Here is a 14815-nt window from a genome sequence, read left to right on the forward strand (position 1 = left end):
TGAGATTACCAGAGTGTATGACAGAATGATAGACTCATGATTTAAGGTCATATACACAAATTCCATCCATTTTGTACGGCTTTTATCCCCCGAGTGGCCAAATAGCAGTTTTCCACAATTCGGGTTTGATGATTCCTAGGCTTATACTATTAATAGGCTTTTGAAATTGCAATTCAAAACTGCAGTCCAATAAGATAATGAAGTTAAAAGCGGCTGTATTTTTCTTTTTAATATTACCTTTTAATAACAATATTCCTATTTAGGGATTTGGTTGTTTATGAACAATCAAGGTAATACATTCGTTTAGTTCTTTTAAATGAATAAACTACATCAATATCTACTGATAACATGAATTTGATATCCATTCTTATGAAGAAAGACATCAAAATAATATTGTAAAATACGCCCTCTTTTTATTTTTATTTATTTTTTTAGTTTTTTTGTGGTATGCGGGCCTCTCACTGTTGTGGCCTCTCCCATTACGGAGCACAGGCTCCAGACGCGCAGGCTCCGCGGCATGTGGGATCTTCCTGGACTGGGGCACGAACCCGTGTCCCCTGCATTGGCAGGCGGACTCTCAACCACTGCGCCACCAGGGAAACCCCAGCCCTCTTTTTAAAAAGGATACAATGGTATATATGTAGTAGATATATATAGTAAATATTATATATAATGTAGTATAATACTGTATATAATATATAATACTATGTTATATATATTTTTTTCTTCAAATGTATTTTCTAGGCATTCACCAAATTGTCAAGTGACTATTTCTGTATTATAGAATTGGAAGGGGAGTTTCTTCAGAGTTACGAAACGCCAAGGAAAGGAACCTAGTTCATTTAGCAGAATTCTGTAAACAGGATATTTACATAGATTATTTTGATATATTTATTCAGTGAAGAAAATGGTTTCACATATCAGATTTTTTTGATGCATTTGAATCTTTATTCTACAACACAAGCAACATAAATACAATATCTTTTAAAATATTTTCTCTTTAGAATTTTCATTTTCACCTCAGATAAAATGTACACAAAATACACTTGCAAGCTTGCTTACAGGAACCTGTTAAACAACACAGATTATATCAAATCAAATAGTTATATCAACATATAAAGGATGGTGGTTTTCATTTTTTTTTTTAAATTGACCAAACTGACTAAAAAAGAAGGCAAAACAAAAACTACTTCCTTGACAAGTCCTTTGGAGTAAACAAAATGCTTCAAGGCTCCTGGTGAATAGGGTTGCAGGGATGAGTTTTGCATTCTATGGATAAAATGGTATATGGACTCAAATCATTATGGCTATACCAAGCTTCATTTATTTATAATTTTCAGTGAAAACAAGTCTAGTCTTTGGCATAATACAAGAAAGGATAAAAGGACCCTTACCACCCATTGGCTTTACTTAGAGTGGGAGATGGTAGCAGGGGAACCGATTATAATGTAATTTATCTAAGTCTATTCCTCTTAGAACAGCAGGAAAATCATCTTGAATCAGTTTTTGGCATGATTAGGGCAATAAACTTCTTATTCTTGCCCCTATCCCCACACATCCACTAAAAACAAATTAAGAAACAAAACCAAACAAAACCAGCCTTTCCCTCTAGGCAGCTGCTCCTGCCCCGTTCATAGCATACCTGGAAATTCTACCACATGGTTTCAATTGAAGTGAAACCAAACATATCAAAAAGCATTAATCTTTGTCCAGTTTTACCTATTGTGTGGGAAACCAAGTTTTATTGGAGAGGACCACTTCCAACAAAAATTGGATGTAAGGAGAGAGGGAGGCACACGAAGTTGCCTGTACCTAGTCACGAGGCAGCCGTGGTGGCCACTGGTGGCTGGTAGAGCCAGGGCCGTGAGCTTCCCAACTTTAAGAGAAAACATACTTTACATGTTAGTTTAAAAGACTGGCTTTTGGATTCCTTCCTCCCCTTTTTGGCACCAGCTGGTAAAACAAAAATAAATGATTACTAGAGATTAATTTTTAAAATTTAATTCAACATCCGTTATTATTAAAAAAACGAAACGCACACATCATTTCCAAAAATGATTAGGGGAAATGAAGCTGCAGTAGAAAAGCTTCAATTATTCCTGTCTACAGAGGCAAGGACTTGAATCCTTGACATCATTAACACTGGTGTGCTTTCTCATCTCACTAATTCTAGTAAATATAGTCATTACTTTCTACTTATATAACAGTTTAAATAATGTCAGGATACTTACACAGAAGTCTTTAGAGAAACTTACTGAATCAATAAAAATTTTGTGTCATTAGTATATATACAAGGGAGATGATTTTGAGGTACTCAATTTTTTTTCTCTTGAATTATTACCTCTGTGGTCCTTATTTTGTTTAACGGAAAAAGAATTTCCAAAACTAATTAACTGAATAAAGAGTTAAGAGATAAACTAAGGCCCCATCTATATTTAACATGATTTCACTGTATTCCCAAAGCATACTGATGTGCTTTCACATTTTTCTCCTCATTTGGAAAATGAGATAATGAATATGGTCTTGATTGTGTAGATACATGCACAACACAACATATGTAATGAAAAGTCCTTAAAACAGGCACATGTGCTGCTCAAAAGGGAGTTGGTTCCACTTGCAAATTCTCGTGAAGCCATTTGGTAGACTCTTTACAGATATGTAGGAAATTAAAATATTAATTTACACCAGACAGTTAAGTGAAAGATGAAGACACATCAAGTAGTATAGTATCATCTTGATGTGCTGGTATTCTGGTGACTAATGAGGGATATAAAACTACTGACAAGCGAGCAACTACTCAAAAATTTCTGGAAGCCAGGAGCCAAGGTTGTGATGGAATCAACATGGAAACATCTCATCAAAACTATGGACAGAAGAAATTAAAACACTACATACTTTAAAATCACCTTCAGTACAAGTCAAAAAGTCAACATGATACAAAAGGTCATCCATAGAGTTAATGTTTCTAAATACAAAGACGAGAAGCTTACATTGATCTCACTGTTCCATAGAACTTATACATTCATTGTCTTCTACCTTGTAAAAATCAATTGTTGGCATAATAATAAATAATAAACCTGGAAACTGGGAAGACTGAACAGCAGTGCTGTAGAGAATCCAATTCCAAGTTGTCTGCCCAAGGTGAAGTTCGGTTTTTCTCTAGTGCTTGATAAGTCAGGCTGATCTTAAAGGGAGTAGTTAGAAATTTTTTCCAGGTATTGGACCTCAAAGTGTGGTCCCCAGACCAGCAGCACTGGCCTCATCTGGGAACTTGTTAGAAATGCAAATTTCTAGGCCTACTGAATCAGATACTCTGGGCTCTGGACCGGCAATCTGTGCCTTAACAAGACCTCCAGGTGACTCTGATATGTGCTAAAGTTTGACAACAACTGTTCTAACGTCAAAAGATACGAGACGACCACTACTTGAACGTTCAGGATAGGAATTAACAGTACAAACAATTTTTGGTAGTTGAAAAGGCTGGAAGGACTGTAATTGGATGGAATTCAGCAGAAGTTGACTGCAGTTTGTGTCACTAAGATGGCCAGCTAGCTAGTCTCTCCTCCCTAGACCCCCCCTTGCATTATCACACAAAGATAGAGGGGAAAGGTTTTGGATGGTGCTAGCTGTGTGGTAGTGGGTTTTTCTTCAATTGATAAGTACTGCCCCTCTTTACAAGGAAATTAGGCATTGTTCTCAAGTAAGTTTCTCCTACATTATCCCAGGGGATGATTTTTTTTTTTTGTCTATCTTCCCTGAAGTAATAATTGTATTTTGGAAATCTGAATGGTGTTCTAATCCAAAACCTTAATTATTAGTTACTTCCACATCAAATACAAATATTACAATACAGCCAGAGGAAAGGGATCTCACGAAAGACAGAGACAACATTTTCTAGATTGCTGCACTCGTGAAGGAGAAGAGCACATTTTTTTTGGATGAGGCATAATTATAAATGACTTCTTTACCCAATTTCATAAATCTTGCCATAAACAAGCTCATATATTCAATAAAAAGTGCTTAAAAATAGTCTTGCTTTTTTAAGGCCACACTAAATCTTCCTAAATGGTACCCAAGCAGATGTAAGTTTTGTCATTCACTTACTGCATTATGTTGGATTTTTCCTTCTGCCTGTTTCCTTGTCTACAAGGCAAGTATATTTAGGTGTCATGGCACGTGGTTACTCTGCATATTGACCTGATGCCCTCAGTACCTGAATGTTTAAGCAATCTTGTGTTGCTGCTTCTTCAGAGAATGTGCATTTTGAAAAATGGTCATTTATTTTGCATATTCCCAAAGTTTGATGATGACCTACAATTCAGTCCTATATACTTCCAGGGGAAGCAAGTAGAGAGGCACTGTTGGCTACAGGACACTTTATTCTGAGTGATTAAATGGTAATTGGTAAAGGTCAACAAATTGTTGCTGTCATTCCAGACACAGACTGTCATGTTTTTCCACATAATAGCTGGCCATGGACAATATTATTCCATCATGTCCACCTAATTTGGTGAGTTTCCTAAATTACCACTGAGGATCTACTTTAAGATTAGATTTTGTTTTCTTTATTTTCAAACATAAAAATATTATGTTATATATGACCTTACTACGCCTAAACACTATCTTTTTCTTTTAACCCTATTGAAAAATCCCCATAACATTATAGATAGGGACATCAATGTAATATCTTCAACTCATTTTAACTGTTTAATTCCTTGAAACACTGAAGTGTTTACACTGTGCACTTAGACATGGTGTTGTACAGAGCCTGGCCTTTGAACTCAGGAACATCTCTTTTGCAACCAACTTTGCCATTTACGGGTTATCTTGGGCAAGTTTCTGAACCTCTCTGGGTCTGCATCCTCATCTGAAAAAATGAGGACAACAATACCTGTTTCACAGTGTTATTGTGGGAATTAAATATGGTAAAAGTAGGTAAAGGTCCACGTTCTCAGAGGCACTCAATGATGTTACCTCCCCCCACTGCTGTTTGTAACCTCTTGCTATTGTTATCAGCTCCAAACAGAGGTCTTCATTTTTTATTTATTTATTTATTTTTTGCGGGACGCGGGCCTCTCACTGTTGTGGCCTCTCCCGTTACGGAGCACAGGCTCCGGACGCGCAGGCTCAGCGGCCATGGCTCACGGGCCCAGCCGCTCTGCGGCATGTGGGATCTTCCCGGACTGGGGTACGAACCCGTGTCCCCTGCATAGGCAGGCGGACTCTCAACCACTGTGCCACCAGGGAAGCCCCAGAGGTCTTCATTTTGCTTAGTTTGATGGGACTGACACAAATGGATTTTTCTTTCTGAGAAAGAAAACTTTCCTACATAAGCAGTACTATGATGTATTTGGGGAAGTCAAAAATATCTATTACTATAATTGCATTACCTTCTTATAGTTAAGGCTATTTGACTCTCAACTGACTCTGTATAATCCCTCTCCTTGGAACAACAAGAACAGCAACAACAAAGCCTACTGATCGCTGTACCAAGAAGTTTCAATTTAAAGGTACTTTGGAATTATGATAACATTTGGTCATGTTTGATTTAGTCTGAGCTGTTTTATATGTTAGCATCTGCCTTGGTCATTAAACAGCCTAAAAGTGGTAAAAGTTGCCCTAGTTTTGTATTGATGGAGAAGGCAGGAAAATAATCGTAAGGGAAGAGATGACAAGAGGGTATAAAGAGACAGCCTAAGCATCTGTCAAAGCTGATCAGGAGATGCAAGAGGTAGGAGAGATCCTATGAACAATTTATTAGCCCTCCATCAAATCTAAGTCCTCCTATGGCAAGGAGAAATCTGTTGCAGAGTGTGGTGTACTTGGCTGGGCTATTCAGTCAGGAATTCTTTTGCACTTTGAGTTTTCTAGCGTGCTTCCTCACTTTGGAAAAGATGAACACTACCAAAATATTAGAAAAAGAATAAATCTCAACCAGAGGGTAACACACTTTTGGCAGTAAATACAGGCAACTAAAAGCAATAAAAATCTTATTCTGCTTAGATCTGAAAATATATGGTAATAGCCGTTGTAACTACAAAGGCTTGTCTTGACCTTGGTCTTTCAGAGACCATGGGAGGGAATGAAAGAAGAGATGGGGAAAGGCAGAAATGGAGACACCAGGAAGAGTGAGGGACTGATGGGGCAGTGTGGGGAGGGACCACTCATCTACTAAGGGTTTTTACATATGTCCCTTTCTTCTTCACCCCTGGGAAGATCTGACTAACTTCTCTATGACCTGAAGTGTACTCTTCCTCGGAGATTATTTGCATCAAGCCATGTCCTTTTTGAAAACTGCAAACACCTCTGAGAAGTATTACTGTGACTTAGCTAAGCCACACTCTGTGGATGTGATGCACAGAGTGTGTTGGGAATGGAGGAGGGTTGAAGACTGCTGTGGGCCGGAGGGGTGGTCTACAGAAAAAATGACTGGAAGGGACCAAAATCCTCTGACAAAATTGTAGGTAAAGCATGATGTACATCCTCTCATCTTTTATTCTTGGGACCCATAATTAGGCTGGTACTAGAGCAGTGTTTGAATACAGAATGGGGTAAACTTGTTTTCATAAGCTAGCCATGAATCCCACAATAGAGAATCTGTCAAGACGATGAATTCTGACTTCTAAACGGTTACCAACTTCCAGGACATGACCTTCATGGATTGAGACTGGCTTCCTTTGAATTTTTATACTTTATAAAAAGTTGCCAGATATAAACATTTTGTAATTACTCTGATTTGATAATACTCTGCTTTGCTGAAGCTCCCCCCACCCCCGTAAACTGCGGAATACTCAGAGGCTCACAAGGAAATGAACCTTAGATGAGCTACAAAAAGAAACAAAACAACAATGGTGTACTGCTTTTGTTAAAAAAAAAAAAAAGTGTCTATCCAACTTTCAATTCTACTTACAAAATATAAAAAATCTAAAGTATAGAACACAACTTATTGCTATCCCAACGATTCATTGCTTGTTAACATCAAATTGTTGATCTGTTTCTAAACTTGCATTATTGTCTAATGAGCAAAAACTGAAGGCAAAGAGTGTTTTGTGGAACTGGAAAAACATCTTCTGAATTCTGTGGTGATCTCCGGATGGCATAGCGAATGATAAGGTTCTTTCTTTTAGATTGCCTAAATAAATCAGGGAACCCTGTCTTCCTCTTAACCTTGCAGATAGTTATATATTCCCAAGGAAGACAAAGTTTACAAATACCAGCACTGAATAAAGCTGTCAGTTTTAAATCCTTACTTCCACCCTTAAGAGTTGATGTTTTAGGGACAATATTTTCAATTACGAATAATTTTTAGAAGCTGGGAAAATTAAAACATATCTCTTAGCAACTAACTCTTTAGAATGTGTGTGAGTGGGCTTGACTGAGGAGTTTTAATCACTATTATAATTTAAGAAATATTAAATATACTGTAAATAAGATAAAGATTCCAAATTAATTTTCTAATAATAATTAGGAAAATAAATATCTGGTTAAAATATGCCTGAATTAAAAGACCTCAAACAGAGGGCAAATCTACTTGCCAGAGAGGAGAAATATTTTAAACTGAAAAACTTCATTCTGTGTCCTTTTCTCCTGTAGTTTTATATTCTTCTGAGACTAGAGTGTGTATGAACGATACCATAATTTCATACGATTGTTGTTTAATATTTTCAGATTTAAAATGATTTCATCATCACCTCCTTTCCCATCCCTTCCAGCTGTCTCCCTAACCCCACACTTCCTGCTCCCTTCCCTGAGAAGTCTGTTCATTGGACGGTGAATTCTTGAGTTCCTTTCTTCCAAGGGTGTTGATATAAAATGAGTTGTTTTGTTTTCTTAAAGACAAAATGTTATACCTTATGTTCAGATAATTGTGGAGCATAGAAATGTGTGTGCAACAAGGAACTAAGGCACCATTTTTTCTTTCCCTTTTCATTTTTGCGTTGGGAACAAAAGCAAAGACTATTGGGACAGTCAGGGTGGCCGGTCTTAAGTCATTTGGCTCTATCTGTATCAGCCAATACCACTGAGTACTGTGTGTCAAAGGCTGCCATGCCACAGACTTAACATCCTGCCATGAAAGAATTTCCTTCCTTTAGAAGTAGGGAAGTGAAGGCACAATAGTACCTTACATGAGGAAGTTGGCAAATACCAACCAGAAAATCTTGACAACTTAGGAACAATTTTGAAATGTTCTGGAATATTTTAAAGATTATGACACCCAAGAATACATTTTTCCAACTGTTTTCTTCCCTGCCGAACTCATAATCATAATATAAATCTTCCTCCAATTAATCATGTCTGGTACTTCCTCCAATTAATCATGTCTGGTAATCATGTCTGTGTGTACATCAGCTTGACTTACCAGCAGATATTTCTTTAGCTATTGCATTCTTTAAAATGATGGATCGTCCGGGTTCAATCCCTGGTCGGGGAACTAGATCCTGCAGGCAACTAAGACCCGGTGGAGTAGTAAATGACCGATGTAGTTAAATAAATAAAATGATGGATCAATGTAATATTTTCAAAGGAGTGGCCCTTGAAAGTGACTCATTTGGGGACAATATTGCAGGCAAAGGCATTGGGAAATAAGATTTAGAAATGTGTCCAGGAATATAGAGTCTTCTGAAATTATGTGCAAATTTAGAGTTTCACTTGTGTCATCCAGATACAACCTTAGTATCCAGAATGGCCCCAGTGCTGATTAGTTAGGGAGCAACTGGGTGTTCTCTGAGTCGCGGGGGCTGGTGGTGGGGAAAATGCTATCAGCTGGATTGGCAGACATACTCTAAACCCTCCTGGTGTATCTCCTTGGGAATGGAATGTGAGTCTTCTACACAATGATGTCATAGACACGGCCCACTCTGCCGAGCCATTCTCTCACAGCCTGGCGAACTCTGATGTCAGTCACGTGACAGGTCAGCTGGCTGATGCACGGGAACACTGCTGGCTGGAGCGCTGTGAAGGTCTGGTCCGGAAGGATCTGAATCTGATTGAGAACTGTTAGCACCATGTTGGTCCATGCCTAAGAGAAAGGGATTAAGAGAATTAGCAGTTTCATTTGTACTCAAGTGTGGCTAATATGCAAATGAGTTTTCTCAGGCTTTAGGCTTCAATAAATGTAGTCTTTACTAATTTAATGCACTTATAATAAAACATCAGTTTAAGTTCATATATATATATAAGGACTAGCAGAGACTCATTTCACATTAGGAATACATTATTTCCAGCTTTTACAAAATACAAAAATCTTACTCCTCAGATTTTTAAAAACCCTCTTGCCTTCTCATGATGAGATTTTCATAGGCCATATGACATTTTTAATCAGCAGTCTCTCTAATGTTTAGAAAACTTGGAATAGGTCTACCTTAATTTAGGGTAACTTTTGAAATCATAAGCAAATCTCCAAGACGTGAAAAAGCAATTAAGATTTGTTATTTGTCAAGAAGGTCATCTGTTAAAGAATAACCTTACATCTCAGTTTGACTGGATACTTTTACAAATACAGTCTAAGATGATTTTTTTGGATTCTGAACTATGAAGTTTAGTTCTATGTTCAAGATACATCAGAGGAAAAAAGTATCTTGCAAGATTCATACTAATTCCAAGTTTATGTTCATTCTAAGAATACATTCCTGTATAGGTCCACAGAATCCTAGGGCCCAAGAGCTCCTATCTTACTATGCCTGCAACAGGAATCTACAACTTAAAATAAACGTCCAGATGACTTTTAAAGGGCTCTCCATGAGTTTAGATCCTTCTGTCTTTTCCCATCTCATCTTTTCTTAAATTGAATGAAACAGTGCCCCTCTTCTTTACTTCTCAAGCTCATTTTTGGGAGGTACCATAGAATTGCAAATATTAATTATATAAAGGAATAGGAACACTCTGAAAATGAGAATTTTTATGTGCTCAGGACGGGCTAGAAAAACAATTCATTGGAATAACCACATAATATGCACTTTGCCTTTTCCCTTTACATAATTCTTCGTAACTACAGAATTGCTTCAGGGCTATCTTCAAATGACTAACTGGCATTGAGCCCTGGGTTTAAGTCCATCCATTTTCTAAGCTTTGACGTCATCTTATTTACACAGGTGGGTTCCTAATTCTCAGTAGTATCTGTTATAACCCATAGAAACAGTTCCTGAAATTATGAGAATACAATTTCAGTTTCACAAGGATATACTGATGGATCCTATGTCTTAGGGGCAGGCAGTCCCCTGACTGTGGAGGATCATAACGTGTCTGAGTGCTCCCTGAGGGGCACAGGTGCGTCACTGGTACCCAGCTTCCCTCCTGCGTGGCCGGCTGTGGACCCTTGCATCCTCCGGTGGGGGGCGGGTACCCACCTGGATCTGGGCTTCGGCGTCCCTTGCGGAGACACTCCGGGAGCTGCCGGTGGAGCCCGAGCGGGGCCTCTTCTCCTGGCGCAGCAGCTCGGGGCCAGCGCTGAAGGAGTGCCGCATCTGCCCCTGGTCCATCAGGTGCTGTGGCCGCTGGAGCAGCGGGGAGCCTTGGCCCCTGGGCCCCAGTGGCTCTCCCTTCTTCTCCACCTTGACCTCTTTGGGGAAGGTGGGCAGGTTATGCTGTTGTTTCCTCTTCTTGTACTCGGTCATCAGCTTTGAGATGGTCTTGTCGGCTGCCATGGTGTAGATTTTGTTGCCGGCGTTCTCCCACCACTCCTTCTTGCGGCTGGGGTCCTTCTTCTCTACCTTGGGGCTCGGGGGCAGCAGCAGCATTTCCCCGCTGGTCCCCCTCAGGCTCGGCGGCTCGCCCGCGTGATCGCGGGTCTGACTGCGGTCATCCTCGGAAGGTGTGTCTTTCCCCGAGAAGCCCCCAGTGGACGGGGTGGATGACCCCGACTGGAAGGAGGGAAGGATGAAGAAAGGGTCGCTCTTAAAGATCGGTGCCTCCTCCATACTGTTTTCCAGGTCCAAGTGCATCTGGATGTAGTTATTACACAGCTCCATGCACAGCTTGTGAAGCCTCTTGACCAGCCACACCCAGTCCGCGTTGCTGATGGGCTGGACACTGAGGGAGGGCATCCGAGCCCTCCACTGCCTCTTCTCCTTGCCTCTAGGGGGGCTCACCTGGGCGGTCTCCTCAAAAATGTCTTCATCTTCTGATGAACACTGCTGGGAGGAATCTGTGCTCCTCTCGTCGTCCTCAAAAAGGACCTTCTTCACTTGCTCAGCAGTGATGGTTTCCTGGTTGCTGAGAACAGCACAGACCAGTGCGTGGAAATAAATGTTAAAACTCATGGCAGACTGGCGGTAGAGGTTGGCAGCGCCCCCGATGCCAGACACTTTCTTCAGCAGGCACTTCAACCCAGGGCTGGTGTCAAACTCTCTGGCCGTCCTGTAGGAGTCCAACAGCAGGTCAAAGATGACGGCCAAGTTCTGCATGGAGATGTATCTGAGGAAGCCAGCCAGCTTGGTTTCTGGCACTTGGATCTTCTCCTCCCCAGGAGAGGGGCCTTTGACAAACTCTTCTAACAAGATATCATACAAGTTCTGGAGTAACACTTGATGGGATAGTAAACTCACCACAATTTCCCTGAAGGAAACACTTCAAATGAAAAGAAAGGCATTGATTAGTAGCCAGCTGCCTTATATGAGTTACCTTAAAGCAATTCAGACCTTACACAAACAGATGACTAGGCAAAATTACAAACTAAACTACTTGTATTTTAATGTCTTTCTTCAAAAAGGACACATTTCTTGGGGCATTACAAGGTGACAATTTTAATCATGATTAATGGAATTCCTGACACTTTTAAAATCTGGGAGCTATAGAATTAATATTATGATATTGAGTTAACGATTCTCAACAAGACTTAGGAAACAAATAGAACAATTTTATTAAAAAATCTTTAACGTAGACACAATTATGTTATATGACCTGTTTTCTTTCATAGTTATGAGTAATAAAACAAATCAAGAAAGTAACAATTTCTGTTGAGTTATAGTAATTTTAATTGGCCTTTTTCCAACCCTTTGCCATTTTTCCTTAAACCCAATGCTTTTACTATTTTTTTTAAGTGATGGTTGAGGAATTTTTAATAAACAGAAAAATTAATATATAATAATTAACATTATGCTTGGACATTTGAGTTCATTTTGTTTCCCGAGTTTCACTTTTTCCTGCATATCTAGGAATGAAGTCTTTATTTCACTAAGATAGGCTTAAGAGCTTAAAGTCTCTCTTCTGCTGGTTATCTAGGGAATCCAAGAAATAGCTAATTGCAAGATTTCATGTTATTCTTTAACTGGTTGCATCATTTTATCTTGTGCAAGGATAGCCTCTGAAAGTACAAAGTCAGGATGTGACAGCACGTTGTATAACATACCCAGACAAAGGCAATATTCCATATAGGCTTGGGGGAAGAGAGAGGAAGAAGGAAGTATTTACTGGTCTGCACATTCCAGATATAGGAATTCTGACTACAACTGTCAAGTGTGTCAACTCTGCTAAGACACCTAGCGTTGAGAATACCTGGAGAGATTTTTTTTTTAATTTAGAGTATAGTTGATTAACAATGTTGTGTGAGTTTCAGGTGCACAGAGAGTGATTCAGTTATACATATACATGTATCTATTCTTTTTCAAATTCTTTTCCCATTTAGGTTATTACAGAGTATTGAGCAGAGTTCCTTCCCTGTGTTACACAGGTCCTTGTTGGTTATCTATTTTAAATATAGCAGTGTGTACCAGTCAATCCCAAATTCCCAATCTATCCCTCCCCTCCATACTTCCCCTCTGGTAACCATAAGTTCATTCACTAAATCTGTGAGTCTGTCTCTGCTTTGTAAATAAGTTTGTTTGTATCATTTTTTCTGGATTCCGCATATAAGCGATATCATATGATATTTGTCTTTCTTTGTCTGACTCACTTCACTTAGTATGATAATCTCCAGGTCCATCTGTGTTGCTGCAAGTGGCATTATTTCATTCTTTTTAATGGCTGAGTAATATTCCATTGTATATATGTACCACATCTTCTTTATCCATTCATTTGTCAATGCACAGATGAATGTTTCCATGTCTTGGCTATTGTAAACAGCGCCGCAATGAACAATGGGGTGCATGTATCCTTTTGAACCATTTTTCCCTGGATATATGCCCAGGAATGGGATTGCTGGACCATAGCTCTGTTTTCAGTTTCTTAAGGAACATCCATACTGTTCTCCATAGTGGCTGTACCAATTTATATTCCCACCAACAGTGTAGGAGGGTTCCCTTTTCTCCACACCCTCTCCAGCATTTATTGTTTGTAGACTTTTTGATAATGGCCATTCTGACAGGTGTGAGGTGATATCTCATTGTAGGCTTGATTTGCATTTCTCTAATTAGAGATCTTGAGCACCTTTTCATGTGCTTCCTGGCCATCTGTATGCCTTCTTTGGAGAAATGTCTATTTAGGTGTTCTGCCCATTTTATGATTGGGATGTTTGTTTTTTTCAATATTGAGCTGCATGAGCTGTTTGTAAATTTTGGAGATTAATCCCTTGTTGGTCGCATTGTTTGCAAATATTTTCTCCCATTCTGTAGGTTGTCCTTTTGTTTATGGTCTCCTTTGCTGTGCAAAATCTTTTGAGCTTAATTAGGTCCCATTTGTTTATTTTTCATTTCATTTCCATTATTGTAGGAGACAGAATGAAAAAGATATTGCTGCAATTTCTGTCAAAGAGTGTTCTGCCTATATCTTCCTCTAAGAGTTTTATAATATCTGGTCTTAGATTTAGGTCTTTATTCCATTTTGAGTTTATTTTTGTGTATGGTGTTAAAGAATGTTCTAATTTCATTTTTTTTACACGTAGCTGTCCAGTTTCCCCAGCACCATTTCTTGAAGAGATTGTCTTTTCTCAATTATATAGTCTTGCCTCCTTTGTTGTAGACTAATTGACTATAGTTGTGTGGGTTTGTTTCTGAGCTTTCTATCCTGTTCTGTTGATCTATATTTCTGTTTTTGTGCCAGTACCATACTGTTTTGATGACTGTAGCTTTGTAGTATAGTCTGAAGTCTGGGAGCCTGATTCCTGCAGCTCTGTTTATCTTTCTCAAGATTGCTTTGGGGCTTCCCTGGTGGTGCAGTGGTTAAGAATCCACCTGCCAATGCAGGGGACACGGGTTTGAGCCCTGGTCCGGGAAGATCCCACATGCCGTGAAGCAACTAAGCCCGCGAGCCACAACTACTGAAGCCCACATGCCGAGAGCCCGTGCTCTGCAACAAGAGAAGCCACTGCAAAGAGAAGCCTGTGCACTGCAACGAAGAGTAGTCCCAGCTCTCAGCAACTAGAGAAAACCCGTGTGCAGCAGCAAAGACCCAATGCAGCCCAAAATTAAATAAATGAATAAATAAATTAATTAATCAAAAAGATTGCTTTGGCTATTTGGGGTCTGTTGTGTGTCTATACAAATTTTAAATGTTTTTGTTCTAGTCCTATGAAAAATGCCATTGGTAATCTGATAGGGATCGCACTGAATCTGTAGATTGCCTTGGGTAGTAGAGTCATTTTGACACTATAGATTCTTCCAATCCAAGAACATGGTATATCTTTCAAACTCTTTGTGTCATCTTCAATTTCTTTCATCAGTGTCATAGTTTTCAGAGTACAGGTCCTTTGCCTTCTTAGGTAGGTTTATTCCTAAGTATTTTATTCTTTTTGATGTGATGGTAAGTGGGATTGTTTCTTTAATTTCGCTTTCTGACTGTTCGTTGTTAGTGTACAGAAATGCAACAGATTTCTCTGTATTTATTTTGTATCCTACAACTTTACCAATTTCATTGATGAGCTGTAGTAGTTTTCTGGTATCAT

At 39.1% G+C, this 14815-nt stretch overlaps 2 protein-coding genes across 5 annotated transcripts in view; one reads left to right on the forward strand and one right to left on the reverse strand.

Annotated features, from left to right (window-relative positions):
- Nucleotides 1–14815, forward strand: part of NHSL1 (NHS like 1) — a 340732-nt gene that overhangs the window by 310413 nt on the left and 15504 nt on the right. The window lies entirely within an intron of this gene.
- ARFGEF3 (ARFGEF family member 3) overlaps nt 8583–14815 on the reverse strand; it is a 182195-nt gene continuing 175962 nt past the window's right edge. The window contains exons 33-34 of the mRNA XM_060167490.1: nt 10347–11565; nt 8583–9019 (exon numbers count right to left, since the gene is read on the reverse strand). Coding sequence (XP_060023473.1) covers nt 8828–9019; nt 10347–11565 — 1411 coding nt within the window. The 3' untranslated portion in view covers nt 8583–8827. The remainder of the gene's footprint in view (nt 9020–10346; nt 11566–14815) is intronic.

This window comes from Lagenorhynchus albirostris, chromosome 12 (genome assembly GCF_949774975.1).
Source record: "Lagenorhynchus albirostris chromosome 12, mLagAlb1.1, whole genome shotgun sequence".
Lineage (NCBI taxonomy): Eukaryota > Metazoa > Chordata > Mammalia > Artiodactyla > Delphinidae > Lagenorhynchus > Lagenorhynchus albirostris.